The sequence below is a fragment of the Solanum lycopersicum genome, chromosome 3, assembly GCF_036512215.1.
Source record: "Solanum lycopersicum chromosome 3, SLM_r2.1".
NCBI classification, from domain to species: domain Eukaryota; kingdom Viridiplantae; phylum Streptophyta; class Magnoliopsida; order Solanales; family Solanaceae; genus Solanum; species Solanum lycopersicum.
Genome location: NC_090802.1, coordinates 1,595,923 through 1,617,331, shown reverse-complemented (window position 1 = coordinate 1,617,331; position 21,409 = coordinate 1,595,923). Strand labels below are relative to the sequence as shown.

Here is a 21,409-nt window from a genome sequence, read left to right as displayed (position 1 = left end):
AACGTGATTATACTACAAATCACGATGCTTGATTAATAATCACCAAATGGATAGGAGATCTTCAATGTATAAACTAATTAACGAATAATTTAGATCTTACTAATTCACTTCATAATTGACCATATTATTTATCTCCCAATAGTTGTTTCAATTAATTCTTAGATAATCGATTCATTTTGATGATTGATTGGTTTATTATACTTTTAATTAAATAGTTGGCAACATGGATGACAAGTGGCCACCTCAATACTAATTAAGGTATATACATATGTCAATTAGATTTAACGAATTCGATCAAACATAAACATATTATTTACCATAACAAGCCATATTGATTACTATTATTAATAAAAAAAAAATTATTTTTAAAGTCGATAAAAAAGGAAAATAATACAAATAAATTGTGCGAGCTATAATTTGTTACCCAAAAATGTAGGTGCTGACAGCCTGACCCTATTTTAGTGTTTTCCCTGATTGTTGGGCAAATTCCATTGTCTTTGTCATTATACTATGCAAACTAGTTTAATTAATGGCTTCCTATATATAAACGAACAAGAAAGTTAACTTCTTTAAGATTAATCTTTATAGAATCAGTTGAAAGCCAATTCACTTTTTGATAGAACCCAAGTTCAAGCGGTTTCAGAAAACGTGCAAGACTTCAACTTTTCATTAAATTTGTCGACCCTTTGTAGTGTTTGATTCATTTGATTTGATTAGAGGGAAAGGGGTTGATGAATCTTGGAGTTTTGTGGTTGATTTGTTACTTTTGGTTTTGCACATAAAGTGTTTGATTGATTGCTTGAATGAAATTTGTAGACCCTGTTTAGTGTATGGTTGATTTGATTAGAGAGGAAGGGGACTGATCAAAGTTGGAATTTTGTTGCTTTTGATTGATTGGTTGAATGGAAGTTTGAGGGAAGTTATGGATAAGGAGATGGATGTACGGAATCAGAAAATGGATGTTCCTGAGACTGTGGTGACTATTAGATTGGATGAAGATGGGGAAACTGGAAAATCAAGAATTGGTGTGGAAGATGGAGATTCGGAAGGGAATGAGGTGAAAGTGAAGGATTCGAAGAAGGGTGATGATTTTTCGGCTGTAATTGATGTGAAGTGTGATGGTGGTGATGGGAAATTGGGTGAGGATTTGGAAGGAGATGCACAAAGGGTGTGTAGGATTTGCCATTTGAGTACATATGAAGCTGAAAAGAATTTGGTGGATTTGATTGAGCTTGGTTGTGGATGTAAAGGAGAGCTTGGATTTGTACATTCTCATTGTGCTGAGGCATGGTTTAAGCTAAAAGGAAACAGGTAATTACTGTTTTTGTTCTTTATTTTAGATTCATTTCGTTCTAGTTTACTGTTATTCTTAGTTTGATATTGTGGTTCTTTAAATGATGATGATAATATGTATAGTTAAATACTTTGATCTTAATAATGTTTTTCCTGGTGTAGATAGGTCCCCCGTAGATGGGCTATGGTTGAGATACTTTTTACTTACAGAAATTTTCTAGCTAAAGGTTCTCTTTTTGCGAATTACAGACATGCTTGTTTGAATTGCTCAGCATTGCGTTCATATTTACAATTTTTGTTATTTGATAATCTCACAATTGTAATAGTAGAGAGATTTGCATGCTTCTGGTTGTCTTTAAAGGGGTTTGTTTTATTAGATTGACACTGAATGTTTCTCAAAGCATTATCTAATTGGTTTGTGAAATTGATATTCAGCCAATTGCTTTATCATGCATTAGTGTGTAATAACTGAATAGAATAGCTTGTCTTCGACAGAGGCGGATATAGGATTTAAATTCAGTGGGTTCAACCTTTAAGACTTTTAGCACTGAACTCATTGTACTCTGAGATCATGGATTCAAAAGTTGATATTTATTGAAAATTTAGTGGGGAGTTGGGGAGAGCCGGTAAATTCTATGCAACATCCGATGTTGGTCTTTGATTAGGAAGAACGATGGAAATGTACGTAGATTAGGTTCTCTTAAATCTATCTTATTCAATCAGCTTTTGTAAAATTTGTTCACTGAACACACAACAAAAAATGGTATTAGCTGTGAGCTTTGTAGCTAACAAAATGTGATAATCCATTGCTAATCTGTTGGTAAATGCCATAAATTTCTATCCAAGTTACTCGAGTATGTTATAGCTATTCTGTTCTTTATCTAAAATGCTTTATGTCATTAGAAGAAAAAAACATAGAGTACAAGCAATGTAGTAAGTCATGGGAAGTTACTATGGAAATTCATCACCTGATTCATGCTAGTAGGCATTGCTTGTATGCTCAGCTCAAAAATAAATACAATAGGAATTACTTTGAATTTATGTTGTGGATTCTCAAATCTATGCAGCCTTGATTTCGTGTTCTTCAAAATACCTACTTTGTCAGTTACTTCCTCTATTATTTGCTATGCCTTGTTCCACCTCTGTATTGTCTTTTTCAGTTGCCGTGCTATGCGTTGTTTGAGTTAAGGGTCTTTATGAAACAACCTTTCTATCTTTCCACAAGGTTGGCGTGAGGTCTACATATACTTTACTAGCCATGATTTCTTTTTCTTTTACTTTCTTGTTTCCATGTCCTTTTTCGGGTTATCAGCTCGAAGAATCGTGTTGCTTTGCATTCCAAATAGCTTAATGGCATGTCAATTATCAACATAAATACTTTGGTACTAGGAAATTTGCAATGGTGATTGAGTCGCTTTGACATAATGTCACTTTCCCAGTATGCTACACCATAACTACCAGCATCTAAACAGAAAAAAAAGCCCATTCCTACATGGAAATCAGGAGTTTGTATTGTTTTATTTACTAAAACTTTAAAGTTCCGTACCAGTACATTCAACAATAGTGACTTTGTTATTTCTCTCTTGTGTCATCTTCGTGCAGAGTGTGTGAAATTTGTGGGGAGGTCGCACAAAATGTTACTGGTGTTAGCAATAACAGATTTATTGAAGAGTGGAATGATGCAAGATCTACTGCAAGTGGTGTTGGTTCAACCGAAACGACTAGAGGTTGCTGGCATGGACAGCCATTCTGTAACTTCTTAATGGCGTGCCTGGTAATATCATTCGTGTTGCCATGGTTTTTCCGTGTAAATATGTTTTGATGAGGTAAAGAGGGTATATATTTACTTACTTCCTCATTCAAATAGCGTAGACGTAAATAGCAATGCTATGTCTTTGCAGTACTTACAGCCACCTTAACTTTTATCACATTTGTATTGTTTTACTTAATTTGGACACAGTTCTTGCTGACTTGAAAATATTTCTGATACTAAATGAAGAAGGGCCAATACTGTCAGTTCAATATAGCCTTTGGCTGTATAAAGTTTCAACATATGTTGTGAATTTCTTCTGCATTTTTATGGTTTTTAATATTGCAGTTGGGAGTTTTATTAATGTTAGATAATCTTCTTGCCCTTTGAAATCTTGAAGTGTCATGAGTTCTTCTGTTTCTTTGATGGGAACTTTCTTTTGTTTGCACTCTCTTTTACCATTTCAAGTGATCTTGTGGAAGTTGCTCCCAAGTGCATGATTTTCAAACTTTGCACGTCTAGACACCTCAACCTGTCTCCATCGTGTCGTTTGAACTCTCTAACCTACAAAATAATCATCTAGACACCTTCAAAATGTGCATGTCACATCCCACGTGTGCACTCTCAAAGTTGAGTACTTACTTGTCAGCTAAGGTCAAATTTGAATACTTGTTTATGTATTTTACATTTTTAAATAGTGTCTTTTAAAATATTTACCACTAATATTTTTATAAGATTTTAATGGATAAAGTTGGATTTATTTATTTTTATTGTATTTTCTAAAAGAGATGTTGATCCTCTAGATGAAAAGTCAGTATGTGGTGTCTTGTTCCTTGTCCTTCTGGGAAAGTAATCTCATTCAATGTTTCTGAATAGTTGACTTGAATATTATATTTATGCTGTAAACTGATTGAACTTAAAAATAAAAAAATAAAAAAAAACTGGAAAATTACTAGTGCAACTCTAATGCAATAAGGTGAAAAATTAAATAATTACATAAGTTATTCCAATCCTATTTATATTGGAAAATTTATGAAAGTGGCAAAAATTGTTTTTTTTGCCACTATAATTTGAACTTCGTAGAAATTTGTATAAATCACCTCGAAATTTCGAATACAAGGTTATATACACTACGTTTCCTTTTTCATTTAATCATCTGGTATTTAAAATTCACGTGTATCGAAATTTACTGATCTGACTTACTTGGATTTGCATAGGATAGGCTATACTAAGGAAGGGAACACATTGCTAACTGAAAAGTTGTTTAAATGTTCATTTTTGGACATCTTAAGTGATAAGATATCACATATTCTGTTTTTTTTTACAAAATATCACGTTACGCATTCAAATTATTCGAGCTAATAGTACTCAAATACTTCAGATTAATCAAATCAATAAATTACGATATTCAATCCTCATATAAAAATATGAATAGATAGAATATAAGACAATAGCATGACAACTTGTCTTCAATATTTTCTCTATGCCAAATCAGTGAGACATTATACCAACAAAATAAATATGAAGAATTGTGAAAATATGAATAAAATTATATCTTGTCTTTAGTAGTGAGATTTATCACCTTGGGACTGTGAAGAAGTAAATGCATTTATTTAATTTTTTTCTCATAATATTAAAATATGAAAGAATAAGGTTTGGTCCCTTTTAAACAAAACACATGAACAATAATGGACAAAGCTGGCTGTTATAATGATCCTTCATTATTATTCTGTACGCATAGAAGCCAAGATTTGTTACCAACCTGTCATAGCCTCATATTAAAGTTACAATTGCATAAAGTATCCATTTTTTATTTCTAATGTATGCCCACATTGAGTGTATAAAAAGCTTAAAAAAAGAAGAAAAAAAAAAGGAAAAAGTAATTTTTTTTAGATCAAGTTGAAATTCCAACATATGGTGGAAATCATGATGAAAAATGTAATCAAAATGTCTGACAAAAATCAATAAACAAGTGAATCCAAGACCTTTATTTTCCAACTCCAATAGTTAGGTTATGATATGTTCAATTTGAGCATCTTGACCATCAACCTATCGATCGAGAATTCGAATGTAAATGAAAATACTATTGATCCTTCTCGGGAGAGAGAGAAAAGTAGATGGACTCTTTTGTTTGTTTTGTCAACGATTGTGTCCAAGACAGCTTGGGTGAACCGCTACCATTTCAAGACAACTTGCAAAAATCGCGACTAATGGAATAGTACTTATTTTTGTTTGGACATTTTTGCTCCTACAACCTACCTATTACTTCATACTAGTAAAGGTATCGAATAATTCTGCCTAACAAGCAATCATTTAGGGTGTTAATGGAAGACATAGGAAGTAGAGTATCACTTGGAAGTACCAAACTCACATGACAAAATTCAACATAACAGCTGGAAGAACATGGTTGGGTAGGTACCTATCTTATTTTTAAGTCTTGATGAGCTAAAAATAGGTAAAACAAGTAATAACTTTGAAAGAAATTTGTATTTCATAGGAGAAATGGTGGTGTGTGGGGCATACAGCACACCTAGTGTATATCATAGCAGTTTCAGAGGTAGAGAGGTTAAAGGTTATTTTTGATAGATCCACGACTCAAAAGAAAAACTTACCAAAGTAGTTCGGGAAAAGAAATAACGAGAAGCCACGACAAAATACGATAAAATAATACATAGCTTGTTAATCACATATCCAACAAGATCTCAAGGATTCACAACAATGAATAAATACACTAGTCGGCCAAAACAATAGACGTTATAACTAAAACGACATTAAAAAAAATAACTTGTGCCTCTGTCCCAAGCAAGTTAGGATTGACTATGTGAACTCTCCGATCTATTATCACAATAAGCATTTAAAAATGAAAGTGAAAAACCATCGAGGAAGCACCCCTTAATAATCCTTTCTGGTGATCGGGTACCATAGTGGGGGCTAAGGAGCTTTGTTACTCGGACCCTCCAAAAGTGTTGCTCCACCCGTGTCAGATCCTCCGAAAATGCAAAACTCTGGAGGATCAACACATACCTGAACATATTTATGAAGAATCCGAGCAACACAGCTAAAGAGGGGACTAATTGAGCTTCTTCTGTCAAATGAAATGAAATGCCAGATAATGAACTTTTGGTCTACAATGGAATATTTGCTTTCACAGCATTATGTTAGATCTCATAAAATCACTGGCATCACAGGGCATACGAGGAATACTGGAAAGTCCGGTAGAGCACAAAGAAATTCATGCAAGTAACAACAAAAACTATGATCTTTGCAGCAAAACCTGAGACGATAGACTACTGAGCTAATTCGGTAGATACTTCATATTGTCATTATGTTGCTTGAACTCTTTTACGGGTATGTGTTCTGTACAGTTTCTTTGTAAGTACCTGGTATGGGTATGTCAACCTTTTCCAGCGAAGTACTCTAAACTCTTACCACATGCCCATCAGACACGGGGTACATCAAGACAAATGAAGGATCCTCACGACAGAGATTATCTCATCCATCGTCATGACTCGTAACCAACACATGAAAAATAAAGGAATCTTTCATATTGTCAATCAACAAATGAATGAAGCAAATGCTGAATCCAAACAACAAAATGTCACCATATATCAGGAAATCAAAACGATGTACCTCAATCCGTCAATCCAAAATACATACATAAAAGAAAAATTTTCATTTATAGGCAATGTCTCCCATCATACACTTCCTCCAGCAATTTAACTTGTTCAAAAGAATCACACCAAATAAAGTAGTCATCCTTTCTACTTCTAATAAGATACAAACGTATAATTAACTTAACGAATTTCATAATCCAATTAAGAAATTTCCTAAACTAAACGAACCAAGATTTCATTTTTATACTCATTTACAACATTTAGCTAACAAAATCAAGAAAATAATTAAGAATACAATCGAGGAAAGTGCAATGGAAATACCAAGAACAACCTTACTTGGTCCATGGCTATGTTCCTGGTGCTGACTCTCATCATCAGCATAATCATCAGAATCATCTGTATCGTCCGAATTTATATCCTTCGATGCTGGAGGTGACATAGGCAACCCATGTTTATCACAAGGAGCAATCCCAAGCTTAACTTTAGAAGACAATGTCGAGTGATTATAACAAAGATTCGAATTTTCTCCCACCTTCAACACAGCTAATTTCTTTATAAATGAAGCATTAAAAGGCAAAACACCATGAAAGTTATTCCTTTCAAGATTCAAATACTTCAATCCTTTCATATCAGAAATGAACTTAGGGATAGTTCCATTGAGCTGATTAGAGCCCAAATCAAGATGAACTAATCCCGGAATAGCAGCAAACGAATCCGGAACAGATCCAGACAACGAATTCGAAGCCAAAGACACATTTTGCAAAGAAGACAAATCACCAAACGAAGCAGGGATTGTTCCATTAAGTGAATTCGAAGACAAATTGAGGTAAACAAGATTCTCCAGCTCAGTTAACGAAGTGGGTATTCTCCCTTTCAGTTTATTCCCAGACAAATCGACATAACTAAGATTCGAATGCCAATGTTTAGGCAAATAGCCCGTAAGATTAGCATTCGAAATCGTAACACTGTGCAAATTCTTTATACTATTCATGATTATAGATGGACCACTAGCAACAATGGAAACATGAGAAACAGTTAAATCAGTAACATTAACCAATTTGCTAAGCCAAACCCCAGTTAATTTCTTCAAACTACTAACACAAGTAAAAGATTTCAGATTCAAAGCAAGCTGAGAAGGTAACCTAATAGGTGAAATTGGGCAATTGTAAAACCCCAAATCCTTCACTGTAGACAATGATTTCAAAGCAGTAAGTGATAATGCAACATCATCTGAACAGTTAATGAAGTTTAATGACACAATGTGACTAAATGGGGTTGAAGAATCACAAATAGTGGTAGTATTGTGAGATGGGGAACATGGGCTTTTGCCTGTTGGGATGTTGAGTGATTGTAGAGCTTTGAGTTGTTTTGGGTCAAGAGCAGATGAAGATGAATGAGTTGGTGGAGATGAAATAGGAGATGGTTTTGGAGATGGAGAAGAAAGGGGTGATGGGGAAGAGGAAGAAAGTGAGTTTGAAGTGGAAATGGTGAGGAAAAGAGTGAAAAATATGAGAAGAAAAAATGGATCTGGAGAAGAAGAAGCCATTGTTGAAGAAAGATGGAAAAATGGTTTGCAATTACAGAGGTGTATTGAAGATAGTGAAAAAGAGACAACAAAGGGTCACTGTCTTGGTGGTGTGTATATATATATGCCCTTGGAGTTTGATTTAACTACAGGAAAACCAAATTTTACATGCATGTAACAGCTCAACTCAAAAACGATAGCTCAATGCACATAACATCTCGTTTTCAAACACGATTCGAAGAAGAAAGATAGTACTTTAAGAGGTGTGATATAGACGATTTAATACTATATAAATGTTAAAGTTTATCTCAATTTCACACACGATTCAAAGAAAAATGATAGTATTTTAACAGGTGTGATATAAACCGTCTATTATAATAGCATTAATATTTGATATTCACACACGATTCAAAGAAGAATAATTTTATTTTGAGGGGTGTGTAATGTGAATCGCCTATTACTCCCTTTATCCATCAATTCTTGTCCATTATTGGTTTTGCATACTTCTTAAGAAAATTGTAAATAAAAACATAATTTTTCTTTTGTATTCTCCCTAGGAACTCTAAACCCAGCACATAGGTTGAAAGTGAGAGATGTTAATTTTGTTATATCACTCTTTGAATATAATAAATATAATATTTTGAAAAATGAAATAGAAAAATAATAATTTCATAAAGCAACCAAATGTTGTTGGATATTCAGAGTATAACACAAACATTAATTATTGTTTTTTTTTAAAAAAAAAAATTGTCATTGATACCATACTGGTTAAGCTTAGCTTAGTAAATTTAGCTTAAATATCTATATGATATGAAATACTATCATATAAACATGTACTTACTTTATTCTTATTTATAAGTTGTCTTTATAAAATTTATTGTTATTAATATTTGTTATTTTAATAGTGATACTATCTTTTTTGTTTTATCTTTATGAATTATTAGCTTTAAAAATATACATGGTCATAAATAAATTAAATAAATAGTTCATATTTATTGATCAAATTACTTGATCAAAATAAATTAATTTATCTTTATTGATTAAAAACATAACTTTGTGAAAATATTTGATATGTGTATATTAATAAACTTATTTATTTTTCAATGCATATAAAATTTATAACAATAACATATAAATATACGCGAACGAAATATGAAATGTTAAATTTCAAACTCATTAACTTAAATATCATGGAATATTCTTGGTATTTCGAATGCATAAAATTTATATTCTAAATGTATTTTTGTACAAGTTCCAACGTTTATTAAAATTGTAAAAAAAGATTTAAGTAGAAGTTAAGAGGCACTAAAATTAAAATTACAAGTTATATTTAAAAAGTTGTTTTTATCCGTTATAAAAGCGCTAGAAAATTACAAATATTTTTCAGGTGTATGCCAACCTTTTATAATATGCTTTTTCTCCTACTATTTCTAGTCCTTTTCATAGTATCATTTTCTAGGAAATAGTAATTATTTTGATTCTATCTCCTTCTTTATTCTTTTTAGGGAGGGGGAGTGAATATAATATAATTAGTAAAAATTGAAAAAAAATTATTAGCATTAAATATTTATTTATATGATTAATAATAATTGAAAAAAATTTATCTGTATCGGGTGTTTATTTATATAATTAGTAATAATCCTATGTCCTTTATAATTAATAGTAATTATAAATATTCAGTGCGGATTAATTTTATCCGTAATAATTAGCTTAGACTTCACAAGTAATTTAATTTTTCTTGTAATAATAGTAACATAGTTTTTTTAAATATATATAGGTGTTGACATTAATTTAACAAAAGGAGATGATACAAAAAGAATGATAGAGTATGATGACATTTTAATTGATTAACAATGAAACAATTTTTCAAATCGCTGTTACACGTCTTTCCTAAAAAAAAGTAATCCTAATAATTTGGAATATCGTAAAATATCAATTTATTGTATAAATATATAATTTTGAACGTTTATCAAAATATAAAGTCAGTAATTTTAAATCATAAATAAGAGTATTATTGGTAAAATGAAGTCAATTTAATTGCATGAATAGAAGAACTTGTCTATGGAGTTTGAAAAATAAGAAAATAGCAAGATCGATAAAGTTTAAATTCTGAATTTATTTTATTTATGTACAATTACTAACTAATTTGGTGAGCACATTCGAAATGTTTGAGGCTAAGTGATTGATTTAGAAGAATGACTGTGCTATATCGAAATTAACAAATCAAAAATCAAATGTATTCATCTTACATAAAAGACATATATATATATATTAAGGAGACACACATTTAACTTGGTACTAGCAAAATGTTTCATATCACATATATAGAGAGAGTATAATATATATGTAATTGCAAGTAGTGTGTGCAAAAAGGGGTTATCTAGTGTAAGTTATGAATTCGATATAATTTAATAGTTTTAGCTCATATCTTAAATATTTGTTAAAAGAGTCACAAAACAAATAAAACTAATAGATTTTGAAGTCGATAATTAAAGATGTTATATTAATATTTCAAATTTGCATTTATAAAGTTGAAATTCTAAATCAATCTCTGTGCTACTAGCTTGTTTGGTTGAGCATCTCAAAATATTTGTGACCGTCTATTAAACGAAAAGAACAACATATCATGACAATTCAATAGCTTTAACTCAAAAATTGAATATGTATCAAATTTTTTTTACTAAATAGACATAAATAAAAGATTTTGAATTACCTGATAAATTATCAATTATACGAGTTATGATAGAATTTCAAACTCAAGCCTATATATCTTTAATTTTGAATCTATCCTGTTTTCGAGGAGAAGAATGACAGGGCAATTCTCCTTTGGCAAAGATAATATAATGTGTATGCAAAATATATATATATATATATATATATATATATATATATATATATATATATATATAGGGTTTGCATATTCATTTGCCAAAGGAGAATTGCACTGTTATTTCTTACTCCCCATTTTACTTCTTCTATGAACTTTCACATTTTATGTTTGATTTTCCACATAATATATGAACACATACTATATATAGTGGAGGGGGTGAGGGATATTATTAGCATATGCTTAATTTGTTCATGGAAGAGAAAGGAAATATTGACTTTTTATATTTTTCTCTTTTTTTCATTTAAATGTTTTTCGAGACTTAAATAAATTTCAATTCACAAGTTTAGTTCCATTTCGAAATTTAAATTATGTGATTTTTTTTAAATAAGTATATCTTAACAATGGCATCATTTTAAATTTTAATATATTTCATCTTTTAATTTATTTGAGGCATCATTTGAATAGCATATATGTTTTACAAAAATGTAAAAAAAAAAGAATTTTCTTTTTTTTTTATACATTGGAAAAGAAAAAAAGATTATGGTCTTTTAAAAACAACGTCATTGATCAAGAAACTTCACATCCTTGACTACATTTCCCTATATTATTTGATTTTTTTCATGCTTGTTTGTATCTTTCTATGATCATCTTCTAAAATTCATCTAAAATCGAGATTTTTAGACTGTGTCTTGAACTTAATATCACTATCCGATAATTTAAAATCTATTAAATTCAAATATTGAACCCGTTTATCTAAAAAAAAACAATTTAAGATTTAAGACCAAGAATATATACTTCAATTCGAGGAATGACAAGAACAAAAGCAATGAGTTGGTGGAGGAGAATGTGCTATTGAATATCAAGAATGTGCTATTCTTTTTTTTTTTTTTGGGTCTTGGACTTTAATTTTCCTACATGTTTTTTTTTTTGTTATTGTTAAATAACTATGTAAAATATTATGAGTCAAATTTAGATTTTCATAGCATAATTAATAAGATTGATTTAGTAAAATAAGTCCTAATAAATATGTGTCATGGAGAATGTCAAACCAACATAGATCAAGTAAAATTAAATGGTGAAAATACTCGTTAGACAAGAATGGTTCAACATGAGAATAATCCCACTTATATTAATCTTTCACATCAAATTTTTAATTTTTTACGATTCAGTAAGTCGTAAAATTTTAGGTATATTTTAATCGAGGTTACATATTTTGTATCATTTAATTATCTATATAATAGACTTTTTAGAACACGCAAAAGGTTTTAAAAATGATAAGAACACTATCATTTTTTGATGAGAACACACACAAGCTTTTAAAATTTTTGAATCGAAAATATGTAATAGGAACATTTTGTTATGTTTTCATATATTCGATTGGAACATGACGTAATTCGAGTATTCCTTACCCTTAGCATATGCATTGAAATATACTCCCATAAAAGAACACTACATTTTTTCTCTTTAATATAAAAGAGTTCCAAAATATTTAGAAATATTCATCAAAACAATTGGTGAAGATACAATTCGAACTATGTATGGATGCATTACTGGGCTAATCTTCTTTGGCAAATAGCCACATTTTCACTTTATTATTTAGTGCAAGTTTGTTCATTTTTTGCCAAAGAAGATTTACCCCGTAAATCACCCATACAATCTATTATAACATGAGTCACTTCAATATTTGTAATAAAGGTAAAGATATTTATTTATATTTTCTCAATATATGTATTTATTTGTATGGTTGAAAGAATCGGAGTATACAATTCAAAACATTAAGATAATATATAAAATATTATTCCAAAATACTATCTAAAAATTTTTACACAATCAATGAGGGACAAATGTGATCTTTTTTAACATCCTCTTGCATGGTAACCTCTTTCTTAGGTTTACATATACTTTTTTTTTTAATTTACACGAACGATTCGATTCTTTTTTTTTTTTTTTTTGAAGTAGGCCTTAGGTAGAGGTAAGACAGATTGGGCTCAACATGCTAAAGTTTGGGCCTACAGCAATGTCAATGGTTCGATGGTTGAGTGCCACTATGAGTAACCGATAGGTTAAGAATCTAGGTCACACCCGAATAATAAGTAAGAAGATTATTGATTCTTCTGATCGATGGGTAGTTGAGAAAGTAGTGTTGGAATGGGCTCAGCAAAGTTTAGCTATAATATTACGCTAAATGTGTGACCGTTAAACTGAAAAGTTTTATCCTTCCTCACTAGGTGATCATAAACTAATAAATTTTTACGAGCCAAATATTTGAAATTTTTTTCGATAATGGACGATGTGAGACATGAATTAGGACATTTGCCTACTCAAACACCATATGAATGCTTATCAAAACACAACCCTCAAATCAAACATAACCTATTGAACATACATTAATAACACAATTACTTTTTATTTAAATATAAATCACTAATTTTCAACGAACATTCTATTGGAATTCGACTAGTTCCCATGCAAAATCCATTAGAAAACACTACTGACAAGCCAAATTTTAGATGAATTCAATCAAGAAATTAGCAATTTTCTGATAGTATTGCTTTTAAAATACTATAATGAATTTAACCTATGATAGAAGGTCGATTACAAATTAATGTTCATAAAGAAATTCACATAAATATTTCATACGGTAGGTATCATCTACTCCCTTTAATTTGTTTAATAATAATTGTACTGGTTCATTATTGACTCGACACACATTAAGAAACAATAAATAATAAATAATATAGATATTATTATTATCTTTTGAATATATTAAATGTAACACTTTGGAAAAATTGAATTATACTTAATAACAAGAGTAAGATAAACATAAAAAAATAAATTATCTCTTAATTTTTCAAACTGAATAAGTACTATTAAATAAATATTTTAATATAATGAACTAATAAAAATGGAAGATATACCTCGAATGTGAGAAGAATCTAATAAAGGAAAAGCAAAATAAAAAAGCAAAGATTTTTTATTGTGAAAGCTTAAAGACAACTGAAAAAGTTATATAAAAGGGGAAAAAATTACTTATAAATTGTTCTAGCAGCATATGCCAATATCCCTTTTCTAAAACATCTCAAATTAAAAATGAAAAAGTTTTTTATAATATTTACGAGGAAAATCGATCATGTATCATTTTTAAAAAATATTTTTCTAATAGAAGTCACTAGAATCTATTGGGAACCATAGCATTGGAGACGTTTAATCTTTTTATCGCCGCAAGGCTGACTAATCGTACGCATCAGATTCGAATACCCCTGATTCTAAAAGGCCCATAAGTTCGAACGCTATATTGAATGTGTGATCGAAACTATGTAAATTTCTATGCAGATGAGGCGTCGATCGATCCTAGAGACGGTGGACTATCTAAAACCATGACTGAAAGGTCAATGTTCCTTATTGGTTGCACTTGAAGCAAATTTGGAAGACTCTTGAGAATAATTAATTACAACCTATCAAGGACAAGAAATTTCAATTAAAGCAATAAATTGAGAATATTAAGATGAGACTAAATCATGTAGGTGAATATATAAAATAATTCAAAGGAATTTGTGATAGTCTCACTATTACACAAACAATGTGACAAAGGTAGCAAGATTATAGATTATGCAAAAGATCTTGGAAACAAAAACAAATGACATAATATCTAACATACATTTAAATTTGACATCAACTAACAAATAACCGCTTTAACGACTTTGAGTGTGAACATCTAGCTATCTCAACTCATTTCCACTGTGAACACTCTAACTTAAATAATGGTCAACCTCTAAAAATTATGTGTCATATCAGCATCGTATTTTTATGAGACACAATGAGACGAGTTGAATTACTGTTTAGTTGTATTATGTCAATACAAAGCCTTGAGGATTGATATGCTAGGCAAAACCCAGCCATATACAACTCTCACTCAATATATATTGGGCCATATCAATTCAAAGATACTCTTAAAATGTATGAGTGATTTACGGGGCAAATCTTCTTTGGCAATAGATGACCAAATTTGCACCAAATCATAGTGAAATTATTTGCCAAAGAAGATTAGCCCAGTAATGCATCCACACATAACTTGAAGTCTCACTTGACCAATTGATTTTGATGTTGTGGTATATTTTAATACTATATGAAACTCTTTTATAGCAAAGTGGAAAAAGTAAGTATTCTTTTATTGGAGTATATTTCAATGCATATGCTTTGGGTAAGGAATAATAAATTTTAATTGAAAAATCTTACCACCTTTTTTCATATACACTTCTGGATGAATTACAATTTACATCCAGTTCTAATCTTTTTGTTTCAATAAAAAAAATGACTATTTAAAGTTAAATTATTTTTAAATAAAAAATCAAATCGACTAAAAAGAAAAATATATATTGCGTAAACTTACATCACAAGAAGAGTAATTATAAGGTTAAGAATGTGTTCGGTATGACGGAAAATATTTTCCTATTTTCTCAAATTTGTTTGGTTATAAATTTTGGAAAATATTTTATCTAGGAAAACATCAATTCTTTCAAAATAAGAAAAATGATCAAAGTGATTTTTTTAAAAGTAAAAAATGACTTCCGTCGTACTAAACGTATACGAATAAAATTATAAAAATCTTAGAAACTGAAAAATTTTATGGCATATTCCAAGACATATAATAGCATCTTCTATTCTTATATATATTCAAAAAATATTCTTTTGACATGAAAATTATTATGAGATTAATTTTCAACTTCATCGGTTGAACCTGACGCCTCTCTGATTTAAAGTAACAAAAAGGAATCTTGCACTATGTATTTGGACAAGTGTGTTTATATCAACAAAGTTGATTAATCTAAATATGATATATCAATACATTAAGTGATGTATCGAGACATGTGTGTCTTCTATCAATCATGATATAATATTTGGACACTCAATAGGCTTATTGGTGAGGGGTATATTGAAGCCATTTGGCCTCTCATAAGTAGGTAAAGACCCTTTAAAAAAGAGCAGCCACAATACATGGCCTTCTTTTCTCCAGCATATCCAAATGAATTATGCCAAACAAGGGACTATATATATATATATATAAATCCCTTGCCTTTCTTCATTTCCACATATCAACAATATAATTTTTTTTTTTATAAATGATGATAGTAGGATCAATATATAATACTCTATCTCAATCAATTCTCATGTGACCTAAATTTTTTATTAGTTCGTCCAAAAAAAATGTCTTATTGAGAAAATTTCAAGAATTGAAGATTAATTGGGGAGCAAGAATCGCAGGTTATTCTTCTCTGGCAAGAAAACTATGGTTATGCATAAATTATTTCTTGCCAAGGGAGAATTGCCCTACGTTTCTTTATTTTCCATAATATATAATATTTCATAAAGGGATTTTTATTTTAGTCATTTTTACAATTTAAAATTTTCTCACATGATTTTTGATGTTAAAGATGGTGAAATATAATCTCTATATATCTGAGAAACTTCGGCCTGATGACATGACCGGAAATAAAAAAGAAAAAACTATTCCATGTTTTGTTTAAATATTAGCTAATTTCGAAATTGTTTTATTCTGTCAATTATATTAAAATGACGAGGTTACTATTCCATGTAAATGTGAGATAAAAAATTTTTATGACATATCCCGAGGTTATTATCTCATGTAAAAGGTGAAAAAAAAATTCATGAAATTTCTTTAGAATTAGATATCTAAACATGGATAAGTACAAGCAAGGGGGGCTAGACCTAACCTTACCCATCCTAATAAGATAATGAACTACTCCAACATTGAATTTCAAAATAAATAATTGGAGTCGATTGAGATTAGATCATATTAATGCCTAATCAAGTATATAAAAACTTTAATCCAGATCCATGAAACTTTTCTTCTGTGATACGATTGAGTTTTTCACTCATCTCCACGGTAAAATAATTCTTCCAATCTCCAATTTCTCCTTTACGAAAGAACGTTTTATTTCCCTCTCCAGTTGACAACTTCTCATTTGTATTCACCTCCAAATTGCTTAAATTCTCAAAGCTGCACATTTTTAATATTTCATCCACAACTCCACAATTTTCTTCCTCTATAGAAAATTGACATTCTAAGAATTCAGCCAATCGTTTAAGTTGAATTTTTGGATTCTCTTTCATTTCTTCATACATCAAGAAAAGTACTTTGTTGGGATTTTCTACGCTTTGTTTCCAATAATCCAACACGTGATCCCAAAACGGACCATAAATGCTCACCCCCTTGCAAAAAAGATCAAACATTTCTTCAATTGAATTAGTATCTTTGTGATTAAGTCTTAAATTGTTTGAAAAATGCCACATAGAAATAAAAGTGTCCCTAGGATTCCTACACAAGTAAACAAGTTTGGTTTCTGAATCCTGAATAGATTTTGGCAATGAAGCAAAGGGAACATGAGTTGCCAAAAGTCTAGGTGAAGCAAAAGATGAAAAATCAGGGACTCGACCATCAACATAGAGTGTATGTTCCAAGAATGGAACAAGAATATGAGGATTCTTGACAAGCAAAGGATGATTTTGTTCAAAAACAGAATGCTTCGTTCGATTCACTAGAGCAAATAAAAGTGATTTTAATCAAGTGGTTCCTGATTTTGGAGTTGTAACAAGGATGATATCGTTGTCTTGAGCTTGAAATTGTTGTTGACATGCAATCACACCTTGGATCAATCTTGGTGATGTCCAAAATCCTTGGTATTTGTAGATATATGATCCAATCCATCCCTTTTCTTTTGGTAGGGTAGAGAGCAATTCCTTACACTCTTCACTTAGGCTATCCTCTTGTAAATATTTGGGAGGAGAAGTTTGGGGTGTTGTCATGGTTTTGAGAATTGAGTGCTTTCTTCTAGTTATATTATATTACACTTATATAGATATCAAAGTAAGTAGATTATCTTTCATTTTCATTTAAACAAGTAATTAAAATTAATTTTTTTTGTAAAAAAAAAGTGAAATAACTTTCCTAGTCATTAAGATTATTCTCTTTCTCTTTTGTCCAAAATTATATACATACAAAGATAATCAATGCTATTATCATTTAAAATATTTTATCCTCTTTCTCTATGTCCAAAATTATATATATACAGAGATAATTAATGCCATTATCATTTAAATTATTTTATCCTCTTTCTCTATGTCCAAAATTATATATATACAGAGATAATTAATGCCATTATCATTTAAATTATTTTATCCTCTTTCTCTTATGTCCAAAATTATATATATACAGAGATAATTAATGCCATTATCATTTAAATTATTTTATCTTCTTTCTCTTATGTCCAAAATTATATATATACAGTAATAATTAATGCCATTATCATTTAAATAATTTAAGTCACCTATTAGTGAAAAATGAAAAAATAAATGATTTTTCTAGTCATATGAGTATCACATCACCTTGAATTATATAGATAAATAATTTGTCATAATCTAAGGATTTTTCCAAAGAAAATGATGATAACGAATAAGTCATTTTAAAAAAGTTGTCACTTAGAATTAAGTTATGATCTTTCAAGTCAACTTAATCAAAATAATGTATATCTTTATTGATTTATGAAAACAAAAAATCGAATAAGTTAATGGATTATGTTAACCAAAGAAAAGGCATGAGGCACTTCTAAATCCTCTGGCTGAGCTGTGGTTCTAGCATGATCACTTTTATCAATTTATATCTGCCTTAATAAATAACCTGCCTATGACTGGCTTAAGATATTGTTGAATTGTACTAGTCTTAACTAAGACGCGATGTTGCGATCTTAGCTTCTACATATAGATGCGTAAACGCGACCTCTTCTTGTGTATCACACCTAAATTTGAGTCTACTTGTTTGTTGAATCAAAGATTATATTTTGAAGAAGATTTAGATCAAGACGTGTAAACGTGACCTTGACACTTAATTAATTGTGACACAAAGTTGTGACCTTAGTCAAGACAAGATTACGAGCCTTGTTGATCACTACCTGTGAGAAAAATGTCATCGACATATAAAAGAAGGTAGATATTATTTTCATATGTGTGACGAACGAATAAAGAGGTATCATAGGCACTACCACGTAACCCCTTTAGAGCACAATATAGTGCTGAAACAAGCGAAAAATATATGTAACAAAACTGCGCATATTTTAGTGAATCGATTAATGAAGTAAAAAAGAATAGTAAAATTGCTTTAACAACTTTGAAAGCCTAAATCCTTTTTTACTTGTATAAAATTGTTTGCATTGTATTATCCATATGATCATGATAATGAGCAAACAAGCAATCAAGCACTATTCAAAGAAGGAAGCAGAAAACTCTTTTCGTTAGGCTCATAAAAAGATACACTTTCTATTTCAGTTATATTACATTTTTTCTTATTAGTTCATTTCAAAACAGAATGATAAACTTTTGTATTTTGAAAAAACATATTCAATTGATTACCCTTCAAAATGTGCCATGTGTTTAATGACATATGTTGAATATCTTGAATCGGACCCGTATTGGGCCCTTAATTATCTGTCAATTTGGGCCCAAGCCTGTTAGGGCGTAGCTTAGCACTATATATATAGACGCTATGGCAAACCCTATTCTGTAATTCTGTTCTTGCCTCTCCATAATAAAACTGCTCTCCCTCTTCCCGTGGACGTAGCCAATTTATTGGTGAACCACGTAAATTTGTTATCTTGTTTTTCGCGTTTATATTTTCTCGTATTATATCAAATTCCGCACAACAAATTGGTATCAGAGCCTCTCAGTTAATCGGTGTTCTTGGAGAATTTGAGATGTCTACTTTGAACGTGAAAATCGACAAATTCACAGGGAAGAACAGTTTCAGTTTATGGCAGATCAAGATGCGGGCTTTGTTGAAACAGCAAGGCTTCTGGGCGCCGTTGTCGAAAGACAAGAACGTCGTCGTTACTCCTGAGATGGCGATTCTGGAGGAAAAGGCGCACTCGACGATCATGCTGTGTCTCGCGGATGACGTCATCACGGAGGTCTCGGATGAAAAGACTGCTGCTGGTCTGTGGTTGAAGCTGGAGAGTTTGTACATGACAAAATCTCTAACCAACAAGCTGCTTCTGAAACAACTTCTATTCGGTTTACGAATGGCTGAAGGTACACAATTCAGGGAACATTTAGAGCAATTGAATACTTTGTTATTAGAATTGCGTAATATCGATGTGAAGATCGAGGATGAAGATGCTGCCCTGATTCTGTTAGTATCTCTCCCAATGTCGTTTGAGAATTTTGTTCAATCGTTCATTGTTGGGAAAGATACTGTGTCGCTGGAAGAAGTCAGATCGGCCCTTCATAGCAGGGAATTACGGCATAAGGCTAACGGCACAAGTACGGACACACAGTCTTCTGGGCTGTTCACCAATAGCGGAAAGGGAAGGAAAAACGGTGGAAAGAAAAATAAGCCGATGTCGAAGGGTGCAAAGCCGGATGATGTTTGTAATTACTGCAAGGAGAAGGGACATTGGAAATTTGATTGTCCGAAGAAGAAGAAGCAATCGGAAAAACAATCAGTTTCTGCTGCTGTTGCTGAAGAAGACACCAATTCTGAAGAAGACATTGCCCTAGTTGCGGATGAGCACACTCATCATTCAGATGTGTGGGTTCTCGATTCTGGGGCATCCTATCACATCTGTCCTAGGAGAGAGTAGTTCACGACTTATGAGCAGGTAGACGGAGGCAACATCTCGACGGCCAACAGTTCTGTCTGCAAGGTGGTTGGGACAGGCTCGATCAAGATAAGGACACATGACGGTAGCTTCTGCACATTGAACGAGGTCAGGCACGTTCCATTGATGACGAAAAATCTGATATCTCTCAGTCTTTTGGACAGCAAGGGATTCAGCTGGTCGGGAAAAGATGGAGTCTTACGGGTCTGGAAGGGTTTAAGTCTGATTCTGAAAGGTGTCATGCGTGGTACTTTGTATTTTCTACAAGGTTCCACGGTTACAGGTTCAGCCCATGTTGCATCGTCAGAAGTTCACCAGGAGGATATGACTAAGTTATGGCACATGAGACTTGGTCATATGGGTGAAAGAGGGATGCAAATTCTGTCAAAGGAGGATCTTCTTGCTGGTCATAAGGTTAAGAGCCTAGAGTTTTGTGAACATTGTGTCTTTGGAAAACTACATCGCAACAAGTTTCCAAAGGCCATTCACAGAACAAAAGGCACACTTGATTATATCCATTCTGATTGCTGGGGTCCATGCCGTGTTGAGTCTTTGGGAGGCTGCAGATTTTTTGTGTCCATTATTGATGACTACTCAAGGATGACTTGGGTGTACATGATGAAGCATAAAAGTGAAGCTTTCCAGAAGTTCAAGGAGTGGAAAATTTTGATGGAAAATCAAACAGGGAAGAAGATCAAGAGATTGCGAACTGATAATGGGCTGGAATTC

The 21,409-nt window shown here is 31.3% G+C and overlaps 2 protein-coding genes across 2 annotated transcripts; one reads left to right on the top strand and one right to left on the bottom strand.

Moving 5' to 3' along the window:
• Positions 1 to 292: 292 nt before the first annotated feature.
• On the top strand, positions 293 to 3,345 carry LOC101249331 (uncharacterized). The gene is made up of 2 exons (XM_004234034.5): positions 293 to 1,311; positions 2,896 to 3,345. Exons 1-2 carry the CDS (start codon positions 923 to 925, stop codon positions 3,113 to 3,115), a joined length of 609 nt encoding a protein of 202 aa, XP_004234082.2. The 5' UTR covers positions 293 to 922; the 3' UTR covers positions 3,116 to 3,345.
• A 3,352-nt stretch (positions 3,346 to 6,697) lies between these two features.
• On the bottom strand, positions 6,698 to 8,277 carry LOC101248845 (receptor-like protein 51). Its single transcript, XM_004234032.5, has one exon. The coding sequence runs from the start codon at positions 8,201 to 8,203 to the stop codon at positions 6,905 to 6,907; it is 1,299 nt and encodes a 432-aa protein (XP_004234080.1). The 5' UTR covers positions 8,204 to 8,277; the 3' UTR covers positions 6,698 to 6,904.
• Positions 8,278 to 21,409: the final 13,132 nt, after the last annotated feature.

Bases quoted from the DNA above. Each gene is read 5' to 3' on its own strand.
- LOC101248845 (XM_004234032.5), bottom strand. From the start codon at position 8,203: ATGGCTTCTTCTTCTCCAGATCCATTTTTTCTTCTCATATTTTTCACT.
- LOC101249331 (XM_004234034.5), top strand. From the start codon at position 923: ATGGATAAGGAGATGGATGTACGGAATCAGAAAATGGATGTTCCTGAG. The intron at 1,312-2,895 runs GTAATTACTGTT...ATCTTCGTGCAG, and splicing joins TTTAAGCTAAAAGGAAACAG to AGTGTGTGAAATTTGTGGGG.